We start from the raw sequence: 21,863 nt of genomic DNA on the forward strand, positions 1-21,863 counted from the left end.
CCAATGATGGGGCACTATTCATCCCACTGACACCAATGATGGGGCACTATTCCTTCCACTGATACCAATAATGGGGCACTATTCATCCCACTGATTCCAATGATGGGGCACTATTCCTTCCACTGACACCAATGATGGGACATTATTCCTCCCACTGACACCAATGATGGGGCACTATTCCTTCCACTGACACCAATGATGGGACATTTTTCCTCCCACTGATACCAATGATGGGACATTTTTCCTCCCTCTGACACCAGTGATGGGGCACTATTCCTCCCTCTGACACCAATAATGGGGCATTATTTTAATCCCACTGACCAGCAAGCCTGAGACATTGTCTATTCCCACCAACATTGGGACATTTTCTACTCCCCCTGGCCACAGTCCGGCCCCCCTAAAGTCTGAAGAACAGTAAACTGGCCGTTTGTTTGGAACATTTGGAGAGTGGAGCCCTCTGCTCTGCAGGAAGTGATGTGTTTATATCTATTTAAAATGAAACTAAAATGTATCCAAATTGTATCTAGAGGTCATAAATAGACGACAAAACTGACACTATTTCAAAGGGCTCGCTCACACCGTAACGCGGTGCAGGAAACCTGTGTTCTGTGCGCATTTCCTGCACCCAGGGGCGGACTGACCATTTGGAAACTCAGGCACTGCCCGAGGGCCCGGGGTCAGTAGGGGGCCCCATGAGATGCCCCTGGTACCTTTTTCATAGGCTTTCTTTAAGTTTGGGCAAGGACACAGGGGCCCCATGATCCCTATTGCCCGGGGGCCCCATGATCCCTATTGCCCATGAGTTGTCAGCACCGTGTTACTATAATCCCAATGACACCCCAGAACGCAGATCGCAAATGAAGTGCATTTGCCTGCACTGGATCGCATAGTACCACAGTACCATGCAATTTGGTGCAGTGCGTTTTTGAAAAGGAGTGCATGCTCTACTTTTATGTGCTTTCCGGTGCAATTTTCAGGTGAATATCACACTGCACTGAATTGCATAGGAACAAAGACAGCATTTGGACGTAGAATATATGAAATCGCAAACAAAACGCGCAATTTTAAATCGCATCCAGTGTGAACCAAGCCTTAGATGTCTTGCAAATCACACCTGAAATCGGCAACTTCACTGTAAGTCGCACAATTTCAATATCGACTTGATGTGACCGGGGCGTAAATTGACTGTAGTGAATTTCTGCAAAACACAAAACGCTGCAGAAAACGCATAGATGTGAATCCAGGGTAAGTTCATTTCAAATAGGAAAGACACATTGTACCCTCTAGTGGTGCCTTTTATATGTACAGTCAATTTTTAAAATGCATACTATTAATATTATTATTATTATTATACAGGATTTATATAGCGCCAACAGTTTGCTCAGCGCTTTACAATATGACAGGAGACAATACAGCAACAATACAGTTCAATACAAGAGGGATAGGAGGGCCCTGCTCCTCGGAGCTTACAATCTAGGAGGGAGGGGCTAGTGGTACAAAAGGTAAATACTGTGGGGGATGGACTGGTTGGAGGAGTAGAATATTCCGTTATTAGCTGAGGGCAGGATAGGCTTCCCTGAAGAGATAGGTTTTCAGAGATTGCCTAAAAGTGAGCAGAGTAGGCGATAGTCTGATAAATTGGGGTAGAGAGTTCCAGAGGATGGGGGAAGCTCTGGAGAAGTCCTGGAGACCAGCATGGGAGAAGGAGACAAGGGAACTAGAGAGCAGTAGGTCGTGGGAGGAGAAGAGAGGACAGTTTGGGTGATATTTGGAGACAAGATAGGTGATGTAATTTGGACAGTGATTGGATTTGGGGGTGAAAGGACGGATAGGAGTCCAGGATTACACCTAGTACCGTGGCATGAGGGGAGGGACTAATGGTTGTATTGTTGATCTGTATGGAGAAGTCAGGGGAGGGGGCACAGGCTGGGGGGAATACTAAGAGCTCAGTTTTGGAAAGATTGAGTTTGAGGAAGTGGAGTGACATCCATGCTGATATGTTGCTTAGTAGGTTAATAATGCGAGAGGAGACTGAAGGGGTGAGGTGAGGAGTAGAAAGATAGATTTGTGTGTCATCAGCATAGAGATGGTACTTAAAGCAATGGGAGTTTATCAAGTGACCAAGGGAGGAGGTGTGGAGAAGACAAGAGGTCCAAGGACAGAACCTTGAGGGACCCCTACAGAAAGAGGGAGTAAAGAGGAGGAGACAGAGTTATAGGTATCACTGAAGGAGCGCTGCGATAGGTAGGAGGAGAACCAGGAGAGAGCAGAGTCTCTGAGACCAAGAAAGTGGAGTTTTTTGAGGAGGAGAGGATGGCTAACAGTATCAAAAGCCACGGAGAGATCAAGTAGTAAGAGTATAGTATAGTGGCCATTGGTTTGGGAGGAGTATGGAGTAGTGGCTATTGATTGGGAGGAGTGTGGAGTAGTGTCCATTGGTTGGGAGGAGTACGGAGTAGTGGCCATTGTTGGGAGGAGTACGGAGTAGTGATCATTGGTTGGGTGGAGTACGGAGTAGTGGCCATTGTTGGGAGGAGTACGGAGTAGTGGCCATTGGTTGGGAGGAGTACGGAGTAGTGGCCATTGGTTGGGAGGAGTATGGAGTAGTGGCCATTGGTTTTTAGCAGTTAGTAGATCATTAGTGACTTTTAGTAGGGATGTTTCAGTGGAGTGGAGTGAGCGAAAGCCAGACTGTAAAGGGTGAAGAAGGTTGTTGTCAGTGAGGTGGGAGGTCAGGCGATTGTAGACTAAGCGTTCTAAGGCCCCATGTACACGGGACACTTCTGAACGATGGAAACTGACTGCTGGAAAATGTAGGTTAAAAAACATCTGTTCAGCTGTGGTTGCATACCGCGTTTATGTGTGTTTGCGTTTAGAAGCGTTTTTTTAAAGATAAGCACAGAAGAACCACCCAAATGCCCAGAATGCACTAAAAAGTGGTAAATTATTAACTATTTCAGACTGTTTCAGAGAAATACAGAGAGTAGAAGCAGAGATAGCAGTATGTGTTGACATTAGCTAGGTGTGAGTTGCTCATTAACATTTCTTTTGTTTCCAAGGGTGGGAAGGTGTCTGGTGGAGGGAGTCATTAAGGTCACCTGGCAGGGGGTCTTCATGAGGAATTTGAGGTGTGAATGGTCATTACCATATCTTTTGTTTCCAAGGATGGGAGAGGTCTGAGGTGTGAATTGGTCATTACAATGTGTGACAAGCTTAGTAGGAACATCCTGTGTTCAGTGTTTTGTCCATCTGAGAACCTTGAAAACTCTTTGCATGCATTTTTCATGATGAAAAAAGGCTCTGGGCAGCATTGGGAACTGAAGAGTTAAAACACTTTTCAGATGCAAATGCTTATAGACGCGATTTGCCGCGTTTAAAGTATTTTGCGTTTGAAATGCTGATAAAATCGACTGCTGAACGCAAGTTTTCTGTGTTCAAAAAAACGACTGTAAACTCAAATGCCTGTAAATGACGATGTGTACATGGACACATAGGAGAACATTAGGGAGAGTTCAGGGACTGCTGAAAGAAACACTGAACAGCTCCTAAACGTGAGTTATCAGCTGCAGTGTACATGAGCCCTAAGAGTTTAGAGGTAAGTGGCAGCAGGGAGATGGGCCTTAAGTTGTTCAGGTTGGTGGGGTCCAGGGAGGGATTTTTAAGTATGGGAGTGATGTGTGCATGCTTTAGAGGGGTGGGGAAAGCAACATTACAGAGGGAGGGATTGAAGATGTGAGCGAGGGAGCATAGGATGGAAGAATGGGGGGCACAGTCATATACAGGGTGCAGTTTTCTGCTGGAGTGTGAAGCAGCAGTTGAACACAGCCGCCTGATCATGTCCTCTCTGCTTTTTCACAGGTAAATGCTTTTTCATTTCCACCCTAAACTGTGTGTCTGCAAAGCATTGACTTTTTGCAAAACTCAGGATAATGAGTGTATATCTTTCTGTTTGTGGTGATTGATACTCACCTCCTTTGTCATTCTGCGATCAGAGAATCTTTTAGAACTTTAGCCTGTATCTGGTCTGTCTTTGAGCATCCCCCCCCCCCCCCCCCCCCCCAATTCATGTGATCCTTATCAGTTCCTAATTGGGATGGAGGAGAGTTGCTCATTTGACCATCTCCCTATAAATTTAGACCAGGGAGGTCACAGACGGGGGACACAGCACAGTCACAGCACTATCCTTGGGGAGCTCCAGTTTCTGAGTGCACTGACCTGCGGTGATGTACTGGTACATTAGGGTGCGTGTACGAGCCGACCTCCCGTGGTACCTGTACAAGTGAATTGTACTGAGGGTATCTCATCGCTGAGACATCAGGGGTCCGTCTGTTTGACCCCTGATGTCTCCCCTGCAATCCACTGAGGATAATGGGGAACAGCTTGTGCTCCATTAGCTCCTCTCTCCAGCAGCACTTCTGGGAAATGACGTAATACATTCACCGGAAGGGGGATCAGTGAATGAATTCTTGCTGGACTCCCTCCGCCACACCCAGTGACACCCAGCATGCTGGTCTGGGGTCCACAGGTGGGACAGGAGAGGCCGGGGCACATGACGGAGGGAGGGAAAGGTTTGGTTCCTGTGGAAGTGATTGGGATACCAATGTGAGACATCAGCCAGCCGTCTCCTTGCTCCTGCGTTGTCGGAGGGGGGGGGGGGCACAGAGGAAGATGGGGTGAAGTATTACACACACCGGGGGACGATGTGCTGAAAACACAATTAAAGTCGGAGTTCTTCTATAAGATTGTGTTGGAGTTTCTTCATGAGGACAGCAAATTCCATATCTTCCACCAGGGATGGACTGACAACTCATGGGGCCCCTGGGCAATAGGGGTTCATGGGGCCCCCGGGCAATAGGGGATCATGGGGCCCCTGTGTCCTTGCCCAAACTCAAAAAAGCCTATGAAAAAGGTACCAAGGACATCTCATGGGGCCCCCTACTGACCTCGGGCCCTCGGGCAGTGCCCGAGTTTCCAAATGGTCAGTCCACCCATCTTCCACACACTCGGCAGGTGAACGAAAAGGCGGATGAACGATGAGGCGGGTGGGTTGTCACTCCTACTAGAGGCGGATTGACAACTCATGGGGCCCCCGGGCAATAGGGGATCTTGGGGCCCTTGTGTCCTTGCCCAAACTCAAAAAAGCCTATGAAAAAGGTACCAGGGGCATCTCATGGGGCCCCCTACTGACTCCAGGCCCTTGGGCAGTGCCCAAGTTTCCAAATGGTCAGTCCGCCCCTGTCTTCCACACACTCGGCAGGTGAACGATGAGGCGGGTGAGCGATGAGGCGGCTGGGTTGTCACTCCTACCAGAAGTGGATTGACAACTCATGGGGCCCCGGGGCAATAGGGGATCATGGGGCCCCTGTGTCCTTGGCCAAACTCAAAAAAGCCTATGAAAAAAGGTACCAGGGGCATCTCATGGGGCCCCCTACTGACCTCGGGCAGTGCCAGAGTTTCCAAATGGTCAGTCCACCCCTGACTCCTACCATCATGAATATATATATATTAACAGTAATCCCCAACAACATCCCCTTATTGGGAACCATGAACATTCATGTGAGGCTGGGAGGTGACAGGTTCTCTTCTCCTGTATACAATGCCGGGAGCCCCACCTACAGATCGATGCTCGGGTACTTCTCAGGTACAGAGGGTCACGTGACGCTTCACAACCGCCACTCACCACACGGCGGCGCTCAGCTCCCTCGCTCTGCGGCTCCGTCTAGCATGACGTCATGAAGCGCGACTCTGGGTGTAGAAAGATGGCGGGTGTTCCGAGCGTGTCTGAGGTGACAGAGGCGCTGAAAGTGCTGATCACCCCGAGAGGTGAGCCCAGGCGGGGGGACCCCTCCACTACCTCTCGGCACGGCATGCTGGGACTTCTAGGGCGTTATAAATACATTGATAGCATGACACGGGGCTACCTGCAGGTGGGCGGAGGGGCTGTGTGTGGACTGTCAGTGTTGGGGTGCACAGAGCATTTCATGGGGTTAAAGGAAATCTATCATGGGAGGAATACATGTCTGTAGTGTCCCTATGGTGTCACTGAACTACTCCAATGACCGGATGTAAAACAAATAATAATAAAAGAGGGGAAACAAGTTTCTTTATAAATAATGTATTCTTCATCATATGGTCTCCGGTCCGTATCTGATCCCTGCCACACTAGTGACAATAATGGCGCCTGAAGCTGCGTTTTGCGATCGTGGGCGGCATCACTGCGATTCTGTTCCGATTCCGAAATGCCCAGCTGTGAATGGGCCCACCCGGGTTCGCATGTATGTGATTCTGGATGCGTGTTTTTAACTCACAGATTCACATGACCGCTTAGGTATTGTGTTCCTATTGAGGCGGTTTGCACAGGTGCAATCCACACGCATTGCGCTTTGAGCGCCATTACAAAAAGGGGTCCTGTGCGAGTTTGTAGCGGTGCGTTCCAGGATCGCAAGTGATAAAATAGAGTGGCATGCAGAGATAAGTGTTCATATAGGATTGCTATTGACGGGAGTTTTTGCAGTGAAGGCAATGGGAGGCGGTTTTTGCATTGAAGGCAATGGGAGGTGGTTTTTGCATTGAAGGCAATGGGAGGCGGTTTTTGTATTGAAGTCAATGGGAGACTTTTTTTGCATTAAAAGCAATGGGAGGCGGTTTTTGCATTGAAGGCAATGGGAGATGTTTTTGCAGTGAAGGCAATGGGAGGCGGTTTTTGCAGTGAAGGCAATGGGAGGTGGTTTTTGCAGTGAAGGCAATGGGAGGCGTTTTTTGCAGTGAAGGCAATGGGAGGCGTTTTTTGCAGTGAAGGCAATGGGAGGCGTTTTTTGCATTGAAAGCAATGGGTGGCGTTTTTTTGCATTGAAGGCAATGGGAGGCGTTTTTTTTGCATTGAAGGCAATGGGAGGTGTTTTTTTGCATTGAAGGCAATGGGAGGCATTTTTTTGCATTGAAGGCAATGGGAGGTGTTTTTTTGCATTGAAGGCAATGGGAGGTGTTTTTTTGCATTGAAGGCAATGGGAGGTGTTTTTTTGCATTGAAGGCAATGGGAGGCGGTTTTTGCATTGAAGGCAATGGAAGGCATTTTTTGCATTGAAGGCAATGCGAGGTGTTTTTTTGCATTGAAGGCAATGGAAGGCATTTTTTGCATTGAAGGCAATGGGAGGCGGTTTTTGCATTGAAGGCAATGGGAGACGTTTTTTGCATTGAAGGCAATGGGAGGCGTGTTTTTGCCATGAAGTCAATGAGAGGCGTGTTTTTGCCATGAAGTCAATGGGAGGTGGTTTTTGCATTGAAGGCAATGGGAGACGTTTTTTGCATTGAAGGCAATGGGAGGCGTGTTTTTGCCATGAAGTCAATGAGAGGCGTGTTTTTGCCATGAAGTCAATGGGAGGTGGTTTTTGCATTGAAGGCAATGGGAGGCATTTTTTGCATTGAGGTCAGTGGAACTCGATTTCAGTACACATATGTGTGAACCCAGGCTAAAGAGGCTGCTTGCAGCTCCTGGAATTGCATGTCCCAGATTTCCCAGCGTTGTAAACCATGTGTCCTTGGATATACTGTAATTCATAACACAAAGTAGAAAAGTTTTTGTTTTCAAAATTTTCGGTCTTTTTTTTTCATTTATATAATTAAAAAAATCAAATACCACCAAAAGAAAGCTCTATTTGTGTGAAAATAAAGATATACATTTCATTTGGGTACAGCGTTGCATGACTGCGCAATTGCCAGTTAATGCAGCACGGTGCTAAATAGCAAAAAATGGCCCGGTCATGAAGGGGGTAAAAGAAGGCAATTGGTTAAAGGAACATTAAACGCTCAGTTAGGCTTTAAGTGGACACATATTTTGAATTCCTCTGGATATTTTATTTATTTCATGTACTTATATAGCGCCGTCAATTTACATTACATTCACATCAGTCCCTGACCCTCAAGGGACGTACAATCTCAAGTCCCTAAGTTACATTCATACATACTCATACTAGGGCCAATGTAGACAGGATCCAGTTAACCCTTCAGCATGTCTTTGGAGTGTGGGAGGAAACCGGAGTACCCAGAGGAAACCCACGCAGGCACAGGGAGAACATGCAAACTCCAGGCAGGTGGTTCTGTGGTTGCGATTTGAACCATTGCTCCTAGTGCTGCCAGGTGGAAGTGCTAACCATTTAGCCACTGTCCTAAGGATATGTTTGATTTGTGATCCCTGAAGTGCGAGGCACGGCACACACCGCACCAATCATACATCGACATGTTTGGAGGAATATAAAAAAGTGCTACTTGTCAAAAAAAAAAAATGTGATTCTCGATTCCAGTCACTCCTCTACACATGTCATACATAACCCGGGATAGAAATGAAAGTGATGTGATAAAAGTGTGATCGGCCCACATAACTTTTTTCTTTGTTGCCATATACCGTATTTGCCGGCGTATAAGACAACCCCCTACTTTTCCTGCTAAAATGTAGTGTTTGGGCTATACTTGCCGTATAAGACTACCCCTCTTCCAATGCACACCAGTGGGAGGAATAGTGCCCCATCATTGGTGTCAGTGGGAGGAATAGTGCCCCATCATTGGTGTCAGTGGGAGGAATAGTGCCCCATCATTGGTGTCAGTGGGAGGAATAGTGCCCCATCATTGGTGTCAGTGGGAGGAATAGTGCCCCATCATTGGTATCAGTGGGAGGAATAGTGCCCCATCATTGGTGTCAGTGGGAGGAATAGTGCCCCATCATTGGTATCAGTGGGAGGAATAGTGCCCCATCATTGGTGTCAGTGGGAGGAATAGTGCCCCATCATTGGTGTCAGTGGGAGGAATAGTGCCCCATCATTGGTGTCAGTGGGAGGAATAGTGCCCCATCTTTGGTGTCAGTGGGAGGAAAAGTGTCCTATCATTGGTGTCAGTGGGGGGAGGAATAGTGCCCCATCATTGGTGGCAGTGGGGGGGGGGAGAAATAGTGCCCCATCATTGGTATCAGTGGGAGGAATAGTGCCCCATCATTGGTGTCAGTGGGAGGAATAGTGCCCCATCATTGGTGTCAGTGGGAGGAATAGTGTCCTATCATTAGTATCAGTGACACCAATGATGGGGCACTATTCCTCCCACTGACACCAATTACACTTGCTGACCGATGTTCTAGTATGGTGCTGCTGCAGCCAGCATATGTGGTTGCAGCAGCACCTCTACACTGCACACTTACCGGCCGCTCCTGCACTCGATTTTCGTGGGGCTGCTCGGCTCCGCCCCCTCGCCGGTGATTGGCCGCCTGTGTCCCTTTCCTGAGCTACAGTTCTGGCGGCCAATCACCGGTGAGGAGACGGAGCCGAGTAGCCGCGCTAACATCCAGTGGCCGAACTGAAGGAGCAGCCGCCCTTCCTGGACCGGATCGTTGTGGGACCGGAGCCAGGTAAGAAACAGCAGCCCCTGCCCACCCCTGTACTTAGTGTCCCATCCGTTGGAAGGGGGGGGGGCGGCGGCACCACGCCACCCCCCTAAAAAGTGTTAGCATGCCGTATACCAGCGTATAAGACGACCCCCGACTTTTGAGAGGATTTTCAAGGGGTTAAAAGTCGTCTTATACGCCGGAAAATTCTGAAATATGTGTTTTGTTTTTGTCCTTCTGCAGAACCTGGATCAGCAGCTCACGATACGGATAAACAAGCCGCCTTAATCAGAACATTGCAGCTTCACGTGGCCTCTCTGGAGGAGGAGCTGCAGAGTGGCCCTAAGTGGGAGAACCTGCGAATCCTGCGGACAAAAGTCTTAGAGGACACCAAGCTGATACAGGACGGCTCAGAAGCCGTGGCAGATCCATCGTGGAGGTTCACATTAGAGGCTCTGGTGCTGCTTCTGTGTCTGAAGGAGTGTATGCTTCAATTGGCAGCTTCATTCAAACCTCCTAAACCCAACCTAAAGACCCCTGAGGCTGCCCCAGTCCTGAGCCCAGATGCACTCAGTATCACCCAACAGAAGAATGTCCGCTCAGCGCTCCAGTTTGTGGTTTCTATGGGCATCTGTCCTTATCTCCTGCCTGGCATCGGCCTTCCATTACAACATCGCTCAGAATTTGGAGCTCTCGTGTGTTCAATGGTGTCTCATGACCTGTCTAACGTTCGTACCCATAGACTGTATATTACCTGCACTACCTTACTGGAGGTGTCTCAGCATCCATCACTGGGGAGCCTTCTCTTTACACAACATCTGGGGGATCTCATGGCAGGACTGTGCCAGCTCGGGTACTGCCCAACCAAGACAAAGGCCGAGCCGGTTACAGAAGGCAGAGTGAAGGTATGAAGTCAGTGTAATACTCCCGTACCACCTGAGAGCGATTAGGGTCTCATTTCTTCATGGCTAGTTCACGTCTAGCGAAAATTTAAAAAATTCAACCTCATGAAAAGCTTTTATTTGAGTTTTTCTGGTTATTGGCAAGAAAAATCAGGTGCTGTCGTCTTATATCTAGTTGGGTCACCAGTAGAGATTGACTCCCACCTGAATTCTCAGATATGTCAAATTTTTGTAGTCATTAACCCCTTGATGCCGATCGCCCGCAAATATGCGGCCTCTCAGCGTCTGGGCCTTTCATGCCATCCATTGTATACAAGTGTGTCTAGCTGTGAATGGTCACAGTGATCACATGCACAGGCTGGGCCAATTGCAGCCCATCTGTGTCATGTGATTAGCCGTGGCCAATCTATGGACGCACACAGCCTGATTCGGGAGCGCACCCTCATGAGTGCCCCAGGGGCGGACTGACCATTTGCAAACTCAGGCAGTGCCCGAGGGCCCGGGGTCAGTAGGGGGCCCCATGAGATGCCTCTGGTACCTTTTTCATAGGCTTTTTTTGAGTTTGGGCAAGGACACAGGGGCCCCATGATCCCCTATTGCCCGGGGGGCCCCATGAGTTGTCAGTCCGCCCCTGGATTGCCCCTTAACAGCCGGCTTGCTGCGGGAGGGAGAAGAGAAGGAGCGGTGAACACCTGTGGGGTACGCCAAAAGTGGAGGTAAGAGACTGCTATGTGCAATACCATTACACAGAACACATAAATATAATGTTTATAATTTTAATGGAAAAAATAAAAACTTTACAACCACTTTAACCTCCTCGGCGGTATGATTCTTTCCGATTTTTTGTGCTGACAGCGGCACCATTTGTTTGCATGGAAATATGTAGTTTTTTATTGTAGGCTGTAATTTTTAGGAATAACTCACTGAAATCTGTTCGAACAAGAGTCTAGTAAACATCCCGAGTAGGATAAAATTTGAAACACGAAATCATAAATTATAATTTAATAATCATAAAAAAAAATAATATAATAATAAATGTAATTCAATAATATAATCAAACCAAAAACACTGAAATTTGAAATATAGCGGCAAGTTCGCACATCACTGAGCAAAGTCGCAAAATCGTTTTCAGTGTCTGATGACGAATTTCCCCACGAATCATCACTCAATTCTGCAAGTGGTTCTGATTTACTATCGCTGTTCTCTAGCCGGTCTAAAACCACTTTTGACATAAAGGGACGCTTTTTGGACGCCATGGACTTTTCTAAGTTTCCAGGCAGAAAGAACAGTCAAAATGCAGGCAGGGCACAGGACAAAGCAGTAGGGACAAAATGTATGTGAAATGGGTTGAAACAGCAATGTTTTACTATGTAATAATCATTTTTAAAAAAAATGACATTTAAAAATTCAAATTTGCCACCGGTTCCGGCGCCCGTACGTCCTGACGTCACAGGGACCGGAACACGGAAGCCGGATGTCGGCATCGGCCGGAGGAGATGGCCGGGGATGCTGCAGGGGACACATCGTGGGAGCGAAGGACAAGGTAAGTGCTGCAGGGACTCCATGAGCAACGCCGCATGGTAAGCCTGAGTGTAGCTCGGGGTTACCGCTCTTGGTAGTCAAATTTTACCCCGAGCTACACTCGGGAATACCGCCAAGGAGGTTAAGTACCCTTCAGAGTTGCTGTTGTGAAGAAGATGAACATACAAACGTTTTACTTTGTTTTCTTCTTAAGAATTTGACAGAAAGTGAGAGGATCCAATGTAAGGAGTCCCTGAGGGGCCTGATAGATCAGCTGTACCAGCCACTAGTAATCAAGGAACTAATAATCCTGCAAGGAGGACCCAGACAGGTAATTCTCTGTTTGGGGTGAATGTGTATCTCAAAGTCTTTATTGTTTTCTTTCTGGTAAAACACAATAGATCAATGTTTTAACTGATCCTTGTTTTTGTTTGATTGCAGAGCTTTTTTCTATTCTATTCTATTGGTTCCTATTGTTGCTAAATGGACATCATACTGTGTTTCAGGGTCCACATCCATCAGGAACTTCATCCTCAGTGCAAAGGGCCCCGGCTCCTGCCTGGTTGCGCCGTTTGTCTGGACAGCTGCTGTCTGATAGATTAATGAGACCGAAAGGGGTTCAGGCTGTGGTTCACGGGATTTTAGCAGGAGCTGGAGGTTGGTTTACCTTCATTTGTTCACTGCAAATGTCTGATGTGGATAATCTATATTCAGTTTATTATACTTACCTGATTACACCATTGACTATAGATTCCTTGAAATGTGGATCTGTACTTTGGCCATACAGGTTCACTTTAAGCTAGATATAAGGTGCTATTATATGATATTGGGGGAGTATGTTTGACTGAAGAAGATATATTCGAATTAATGCGCATGCAAGGTGAATCTTCAGGTGTGCACCATGATCCTGCTAAATTTCTAAATTTGAAAAAAATTTAAAGCTAAATTTCAGCCAGGTTGCCAGCGGAAATCTCTAGATCCTCTGCTCTCATGTGAAAAAGACAGAATCTGGGTAATTGACACCAATCTTCTCTCTGTTGCCATAATTGTGCCTTATAACATGCTTTTGAAGATGGCTGGAATAAGTATTTTGACAGAATGTCTTTAAGAAGTCTCTGCAGCCTGATACAATTGTGGTCTTAGGGAATGGGGGTCTCAGACTTCAAACTAATGCCAGAGATACACGGGCAAGTTTTGCTATTGCAAATTTATTGACTTGCTGACATCTTTTTAGGCTAGAGCTCCGCAGGAGATTTTTACTAGCTCAATTGTGTTGTTTTAAGTAATTCTAAAGGTTGTCATTTTTTTTTCTACATAACAAACATGGTATACTTGGCTGCTCTGTGCAGTGAGTTTACACAGTGCATCCCCGATCCTCTTCTTTTCTTTTTGGGTCCCCTCTGGTGGTTTTGGCTCCTCCCCCCTGCCAAGTCCCTTCAATAGCAGGGCTCTTGCTATGGGGGCACTCTAGCGAGCTCACTCCCTAGCTGCGCTCTGTGTGTCCATTCACACACAGAGCGTCGACTCTGCCCCCCCCCCCCCCCATGTAGTTGAATGTTATTAAAGCGGAGCTCCAGCCAAAAGGGGAAGTTCCGCTTTAAGGACCGCTCCCCATAAAGGATTGGCACCTTTGGGGAGCGGGGGGGGGGGGGGATTTGACAGGTACCTGCTCTCACTTCCGGTCCAATCGCCTAGGTGATCAGAAGTGGAAGGAGGCATTGCAGACTAAAACTGACAGTTACAGCTATGACTTGCAGAGGCATGATGGATCTTGCAGTCCTGCGGCTCTCAGTTTGCCTACCCCTGGCCTAGGCAATCGGAAGCAGAAAGTTTCCTCCCTCCCTGCAGTCTTTTGGGACACGTAACAGGTCCCAGAAGGCTACAGGACCATTCATGAAGCGCAGCGCTACTCGCACATGCGAAGTGGGTACTCGGCTGTGAAGCCGCAAGCTATCACAGCCGGGTGCCCACACTGAAGATGCCGCCTCCTGGAATACAGGACGGCCGGTGAAACGGGCTGCGGGGGACACACCGAGGGACAGGTAAGTGGCTGTTTTTTAAAAGTCAGCAGCTACAGTTTTTGTAGCTGCTGACTTTTATTTTTTGACAGGGTGAGAGGAACTCCGCTTTAAGGTGACTGCCAGCAAGTGGTTAAAACTCTTTGTAGCAAGAGATTGTTGCTTTGAAATTTTTCCCATTTGTGTGTCCCAAGTAGCAGGTATAAAAAAATTAGTGCTCATTTTTTTTGTTACCTTACAGCTGGTGCTGCTGGGGGAAGAGATGCAGAAGCTGCTGCCAGCAACTGGAAGAAGTGTGACGCTGTGGCCAAGATTCTGGCCTCATGTCCTCAGCAATCCCTGACTGTGGAACAGTATTACCAGAAGGTCTGCCCACAGGTAACCATGCAGCGTTTTCATTTATGAAGGTTTTAGTGTCCTTTGTGAGGGTTTATGCTCTGGCTTATTTGTATAGGATTTTATTTATGGATAGCATATTAGTCAGTTGTTAGGTGTCCAGTTGATGGAAGTTGATGGGAATAAAGGACAGAGAGATGGCTGGAGCAGAAAGCCAATACCAGCCTATTACATTCTGTCTTCAGATTCCTCTCAGCGGCATCATCCCTCTACCCAGGAAAACAAGCGTCATCAACCCTCTACCCAGGAAAACAAGCGTCATCAATCCTCTACCCAGGAAAACAAGCGTCTTCTGTCACACCTAAAACCACCTATAGGCGCTTTTAAGAGGAATGTATACAGGTTTTGTAATTGTGTTGTTTATTACATTGAGTACAAGTTGCTTCAAGAAACTGCAGGACAGCAGTAAATGGACCTGCTGTGTTGCCCTGCCTTGACATTTCAATATTTTAGCATGACCTGACATGGTCTCATGTGATTTGCAAATGTACCATTTTTCTCAATACAGAAAGCTACCCAGTGTATGTGTAACACCCTCTTGTAAGACACTTTGTACAATGGAGGAATCAGCCATAAGTCTGGAAAGCACATACCAGTGATCTGTACTCTACTCTAGGCTGAGCTATGACTCTTCATAGGATGCAATTCTTACATTCATCTTTGCTGCCTTCCCCTGTAGATTCTGGATTTGCTGCACATCCAAAACATGTTGACAGCACGTCAGTTTCAGAGAGTGGCCACGGAAACCATGCTGAAGATGGGGCGTGATCATCCAGACCTGGCAGAAAAACTTCTAATTCTGCCAATGCTGGAACCTCTGTTGCGTTGTTCTGTGCTACAGGCAGGTAAGTAGCCACATTGTCTTGTAGTGCAGCAAAAGCGTAGTCATTTCAAATGCCATTCATCCATTCATTGAATGTTCAACGAATTTTCATACTAATTTTTCTTACAAACATTCTCGTTCGAAAATCTACACATGTATGGCCAGCTTTAGATTCTCCACATACCTGCAGTAGTTTGCACACTCCCATTGACAGAGCCTGTGTAAAGGATTTAAAGCTAGTTTTTGCTAAAATAAAACCTACCTCTGTTCAGAGTTGGAAATTTCAGCAAGATCATCCTGAAGGCTTACTCATTTGGTCATCTGATCTCTTCTGAAGGAAGTTCATTTTGGATATTTTTTTTTTTTGTAAGCATTGACCATAGTACCAGGTTGGCCTTCATATTTGTGATCAGCACTGGAAAAAGTCAGTCTACAACAACATCTCCCCAAGGAGCATATTTTGGCCCCTTTATTCATTCATTCCAACAAGATTTTTTAGCATAGCTTTATGCCTAAGTATGGATATGCGTTACATAAAACTCCCTGTGGGCTCTTAGACCCTAGTATTAATGTTGTCACCGTTCCCATTCCTGTTCTTTATTATAGAAAAGTCTTCATCCTCGGGAGAAATTTTGGTGTCAGAATTAGAACTGTCTCAATGTGTGGAGGACATTGTTAAGGTGAGTCTAAGTGAATTAGTGAGCTAAATGTATTAAAACTCCAATGCCATATTCAAGCAAGTGATAAAAAATGTAATTATCCCACACCTCTAATACCTAAATAGTGAAACCATTTGTAATATTTACACTAAACAAAAATGTACCCTGTAGGGTGGCAGACAACAGTGTGTTCCCACAATATTATTATTATTATTATACAGTATTTATAAAGCGCCAATAGTTCGCTCAGCGCTGTACATTACAAAGGGGGACAGAACATGTGACAGAACAATACCAATACAATGCAAAACATGAGGGGATTGAGGGCCCTGCTCTTTCGAGCTTACAATCTAGGAACAATATATATATATGAATAAGCTAAAGAAATGAGTTGGAACACCACGTGACTTCCGTACTATTGAGGAAGTCACGTGGTGTGACAATACGTATGTAGGTGGAACCGGGAGTTAGCCGAAACCTGAAGTGACGCAGGAGTCGCGGCTTCACTTTCTGAATTACATGCTTGTGAATTTTATTTAAATGTGAGTGTTCTTTTAATCTAATAAATACCAATTTAATAAATACTACACTATGGGACCCTCCTATCTTGTATGCGTCTACCGTAGGAACATAGATCGCATTTTTAAAGGGTCATGCAACTATAATTGCGGAGGATCAGATCCTAGACCCAGGAACAACAGATTACCTATCAGTGAAGCAACATTCAAAGGGAGTCACCAGAAGGAACCCATAAAAAGAGGAATAAAGTGTATTATGACCTGTAAGTGGACAGGTCCATATGTTGAGGTGTGCGCAGTGGTGAACGGTGGTGGATGTCACTTTGCACGATTTGGACTGAACACAGGAGATGCAATACAGAAATAAATTGAACAAGGTCCACAACCGTATGAGTTGCCACTTCAGCGATAACAACCTTCTCGATCCCCTACAGTCTGGCTTCTGCCCACAACATTCCACTGAAACTGCCCTACCAAAACTTACTAACAACCTAGTAACTACTAAAACCAAGGGCCATTACTGCATACTCGTACTCCTAGACCTTTCCGCTGCCTTTGACACAGTTGACCACCCGTTCCTCCTCAGTAAACTCCACTCCCTTGGCCTCCATGACTCCGCTCTTTCCTGGTTCTCCTCTTACCTTTCTCAGCGCACTTTCAGGGTCACATACAACACCAACTCGTCCGATCCTCCTCCACTTTCTTTTGGGGTACCCCAAGGCTTTGTCCTTGGGCCCCTCCTTTTCTCTTTCTACAATTCCTTCCTGGGCCAATTGATAACCTCCCTTGGCTTCCAATACCAACTCTACGCTGACGACACCCAGATCTCTCTCCACTCCCAGCTCACCCCCTCGATCTCCTCACGTACCACAAATTTACTGAGCAACATATCATTATGGATGTCACAATACTACCTCAAACTCAATCTTTCTAAAACCGAGCCTATAATATTTCCTCCTCCCCGATCCCCCACTCATGACCTTACCATTAACATCAACAGCACAATCATTGGTTCATCCCCATATGCCAGGGTGCTAGGCGTAATCCTAGACTCTGACCGCTCCTTCGGGCTCCACATCCACATCACTGGCTAAATCCTGCTGTCTCAACCTTCACAGAATTTGCCCCTTCCTAACTAACGACACCACAAAATAACTTATCCACTCCTTTGGTTTATATCCCGCCTCGATTACTGCAACTCCCTCCTCACTGGTCTACCTTTACACAGGCTATCCCCCCTTCAGTCTATTATGAATGCTGCTAGACTTATACACCTTACCAACCATCAGCGTAGGCTGCCCCTCTCTGCCAATCCTGTCACTTGCTTTCAACAGCCCCACGTATAAAATTCCAAATACTAACTGCAACGTACAAAGCTATCCACAACACTGCTCCTAGCTACATCACCAACCTTATCCACAGATATTGTCCACTCCACTCCTCCCAAGACATCTTGCTCTCTAACTCCCTTGTCACTTCCTCCTATGCCAGCCTCCAAGACTTCTCCATAACCTCTCCCATCCTCTGGAACTCCCTACCCCCCAGTATGTCCGGTCAGCCCCCACCCTATTCGCCTTTAGGCGATCTTTGAAAACCCACTTATTCAGGGAAACCTACCCCACCTTCACCTAAGAACTGTATTTGAATCATCCCACGCAGCTATCACATTTTATACCACCTCCCCCTTCCTTTAGATTGTAATCTCCATGAGCCAGGCCCTCATATTCCTTCTGCACTGAACTGTATTGTAATTGTACTTCTCCCTTTATATTGTAAAGCGCTGCGCAAACTGTTGGCGCTATATAAATCCTGTATAATAATAATAATATACCTTTGTTATTATAAGACTGAAAATACATCTGAAAACACTATTTTTCTCTTTTATTCACAAGGGCACTTTGGAATTGTTGTATGTTTATTATGTTGATATATATTTCTGTGGGGTTATTTACACATATATATGTATGGTATTTGTATTGTTAGCACTTATTGACTCAGAGGGAGGAGCAGCATCACTTCTTTAGTTTAGTCAATGCCATATACCTGTGGGATAGTATAAGGTACGTCTTGAGTTTGTAAAATCGCGTTGATTATCCTTGCACCTCGAAGACACTTCTGGTGTTTTGTGTAAGTAATATTTAAAGGTATAGTCCACCCTATGAGTAAGAAGGCCGATGTAGACTAGGGGACAGAGCATGCACTGCACATGCGCTGCTTTTTAAAAAAGTGACACGTGCTACCATGATGCCAAAAATGATTGTATAAGCCTTGCTGTGCATGAGAAGGTTATAGAGACAAGCAAAGGTAAACCATATGGCAGTACATTGGGCAGGCTTTGGGAGTGCCTACAGTGCACTGTAATATACTGGGGCCTCTTGTCTATATAGGCTGATTTACTCATAACTTGTACTATGCACTGACGAATGTTATCCGGCAACTCTCTATACTCCAGAGTTTAAGTCTTTAGTAGCTACATGTATATTACACAGTAAAAACCGCTACCGCTGTGAGTAAGGCCGTCCAGGGCCAAAACGCGTTAGTTGAGTTACTGTGTATTCTATGCGTAGCTAATAAAGACTTAAACTTTGGAGTATACTGAGTTGCTGGCCAACATTCTGCTAAGGGGCTGCACATGCTAGCTCAGAGCAATGGTCTTCAGCAGTAGACGAGACAGTGAAGCAGTAGAGCTTGGATATTGTATCCAGTGACCATAAGATGGACTATGGTTTCAAAGCTTGTCTCCATCTTTACTTTTAATTTACCTAGATTGTTTGAGCCAAGCTGGCCCACACGGACTATTTCCTACACTAACAAGTGCACCTGTTGGGCGTGCTGTATTACCTGTACATAGCCTCAGCAACATACAGTATACAGCCTTGTGTTCCGGCTGGGGGACGCAAACATCCCATTCCACATCCGGAATAAAAGTAAGCCAGGCTGAAAGAGGCTTGGTCATTCATCAACGGCTTTGTATTCTCTGAATGAGTGCTGTGAATGCTGTGTGTCCAGTTGTGACCCCTGTAATTACTCTGTGTCTGATTGCCAATGTTGTGATTCCAGGTGTTTGTAGTTGGTAACGACGCCACGCCAACCATTCTGAACTACACCAAACGGGTCCTCTCCACAGTCTTCTCCTTGTATTGCTTTTCTCGGCAAAACGTATCTCACTTACGGTAAGCAGTCGGCTACATTAAGAATAAATCCCTCTTCTGCATTTGGGTGTATGTTTAATAAACTGAGAAGTCGCGATAGTGATTACCATGACTACCATCCACTGTGCAGCAGTTTGATAAGCTGCAATGGAGAGTGGAGAACAGCATCTCCACTCCCCATTGCAGCACGTTGAGAAGCAGCCGGTGAAGTCAATATATAAGGCCAGTTTAATAAGGTGCGATGTAACTAGTAAGTACTGGCTGTTTATGTAAATTATGTCCCTCCTTGCTTCTCCATCTCAGGGATTGTGATAGCAGAGAGGAAAGAGGAAAAATGCTGCAATGTGAGGAGCATCCCCCCCATGGCCTCTAGAAGTTGGGGACCTTCCATCCCTGAAAAAAAAAATCTTAATGCTTAGGAGACCCCAAACTGTAATAATAGTATATTCCCATTATTGAAATACCTATTTGAGAGGGACCAATCTTAAATAATTGTGGGAGTTTTTTTGTTTTGTTTTTTTACTTTTAGTTTACTTTCGTTGAGGCGTACCTGAGCCCCTGATCTTGTTGGATCATGGGCACAAATCTTACTACTTCTACACGTTGAGACCATTTACCGTGTATTTCATTCACTTCTGTTCTCGGTCAGAGAAGAGAAGTCCAATTGTTAAAGCGGAGTTCCACTCACGCTGTCAAAAAAATAAAAGTCAGGAGCTACAAAAAACTGTAGCTGCTGACTTTTACAAAACAGCCACTTACCTGTCCCTCGGTCCCGCGGTGTGTCCCCCGCAGCCCGTTTCACTGGCCGTCCTGTATTCCAGGAGGCCGGCATCTTCAGTGTGGACACCTGGCTGTGATAACTTGCAACTTCACAGCCGGGTACCCACTGCGCATGCGCAAGTAGCGCTGCGCTTCATGAATGGTTCTGTAGTCTTCTGGGACCTGTCACGTGTCCCAAAAGACTACAGGGAGGTGTCAAGGTCCTACCGTTTCCCAGAGGTTGTGCTGCTCATGTGCTGGTATCCATCTTGGATTTCTGCAGAGCATGGTGGGAGTCTTTTATGCCTTCAGGCCTCTGCGGTCCATCCCCCAGAGGGGTGTGGTTGATCGTATATAAGCCTGTTGTCCGCACATGCCCTTTGCATTTGTGTCTTGTATGTTCGTGTTGCAACAAGTTCTGTTTATACTCTCGTGACTCTCCTGGAAACAGACTCGGCTTTTGACTAGACTATTCTCTGCCTTATCCCTTTTATCTGACCTCCCGTTGCTGAACCCGGCTTGTGACCTGTTATTCTTGTCTACCGTTCTGTACTGTCTGTCCCGTTGTTATCGACCCGGCCTGACCGACTACGCTATTGTCTTCTGGTTCCTACCAGCTATACACCATTGGCGGCGGCCATTACCGCAGCTGGGGTGTCTCGGGGGCCGTCACCTGGTCCCTGGCTGCGTCAAGTCCATCCCCACCATCAGGGGCCCTGGTGAAGGGCAGCCTGGGACTTAGACTCCGCGCCCTGAAGGACTCTGGTCTGTGGGTGGTGGTTGTCGTCAGTCGGTGCGTGACCCTGCCATTAGGCCTGCCTGTCCATTCCACAGCTCCGGTCCTGACAGCAGGGAGGACACTAGGCGATCAGACCGGAAGTGGGAGCGGGTACCTGCCAAACTCGGATACCCGCCCCCCAAAGGTGCCAATCCTTAATGGGGAGTAGTCCTGAAAGTGGAACTCCCCCTTTGTGTGGAGCTCCGCTTTAATAAACATGCTTTCCTCATAGAGCTTTATAGATGGTGAAGAGCCGCAGTGTGTAACGGCCCTCAACATGGCATGGTAATAAAAGTACACCTTCATGTGCAGTTCCGGAGATGTTATAAATTACATATAGGGGTCTTTTTATAAATGTTTTCAGACCAGACTCACAACTTTCACCCAGAATTCACTCATTTTTCCAGTTGAAACCTATTAGTGAAAGTTGTGATAATCTTATGTGAAAACATTTTATAAATAGACTCAATAGTGTTGGCTGGCCTTTGATATGAACTCAGCTCTGTCTAATAGAAGTAATTCAAGAATGGTCAAATCTTTAAGACACTATCCAACAAAGAGAAAAATTCTGTACGTGATCCGGACTTTGTTCGTGCTTTATACAGTATGAAGTACTAAGCAGTGCAGGCAACTTCCCATCTGCTGCCAGAACTAAATCGATTCTGCCAGGATGCTTCCTAGCCATTCAGGGGAAGTCTTGTTTTTTTATGAATGAACATAAGGCTCTCTGTTTGGTTGAGGTGGAGAGATGTGCAGATGACATCATGAATGGCTGAGAAGCATTTAAGCCAACTCAAATCAGTTTATTCAGCAGACAGGAAGTCACCCGTACTGCTGGCGAACACAGTGTTGCATACTATACAGCGCACACGTCAGTTTGTAATGGGAATAACTTTATGGGGGAGGGCCCCTCTATTTTTTTTCTGTATGTGGCTTTTTGTAGCTTTCCCTATACTTCCTGCCCCAAGAT

At 46.4% G+C, this 21,863-nt stretch overlaps 1 protein-coding gene across 2 annotated transcripts in view; it reads left to right on the plus strand.

Annotated features, from left to right (window-relative positions):
- The first annotated feature begins 5,421 nt into the window (after positions 1 to 5,421).
- The window catches only part of TANGO6 (transport and golgi organization 6 homolog), a 73,226-nt gene continuing 56,784 nt past the window's right edge, over positions 5,422 to 21,863 (plus strand). Inside the window, exons 1-8 of one of the 2 annotated variants that reach the window (XM_089678859.1) lie at positions 5,422 to 5,823; positions 9,611 to 10,272; positions 12,005 to 12,121; positions 12,297 to 12,447; positions 14,050 to 14,186; positions 14,884 to 15,049; positions 15,634 to 15,707; positions 19,265 to 19,377. In XM_089678859.1, coding sequence (XP_089534985.1) covers positions 5,733 to 5,823; positions 9,611 to 10,272; positions 12,005 to 12,121; positions 12,297 to 12,447; positions 14,050 to 14,186; positions 14,884 to 15,049; positions 15,634 to 15,707; positions 19,265 to 19,377 — 1,511 coding nt within the window. In that variant the 5' untranslated portion in view covers positions 5,422 to 5,732. Of the gene's footprint in view, positions 5,824 to 9,254; positions 9,392 to 9,610; positions 10,273 to 12,004; positions 12,122 to 12,296; positions 12,448 to 14,049; positions 14,187 to 14,883; positions 15,050 to 15,633; positions 15,708 to 19,264; positions 19,378 to 21,863 lie in introns of those variants that run through there. The other variant, XM_089678860.1, reaches the window with a different exon arrangement.

This window comes from Staurois parvus, unplaced genomic scaffold, assembly GCF_062004578.1.
Source record: "Staurois parvus isolate SC_StPar_1 unplaced genomic scaffold, SC_StPar_1.0 ptg000211l, whole genome shotgun sequence".
NCBI classification, from domain to species: domain Eukaryota; kingdom Metazoa; phylum Chordata; class Amphibia; order Anura; family Ranidae; genus Staurois; species Staurois parvus.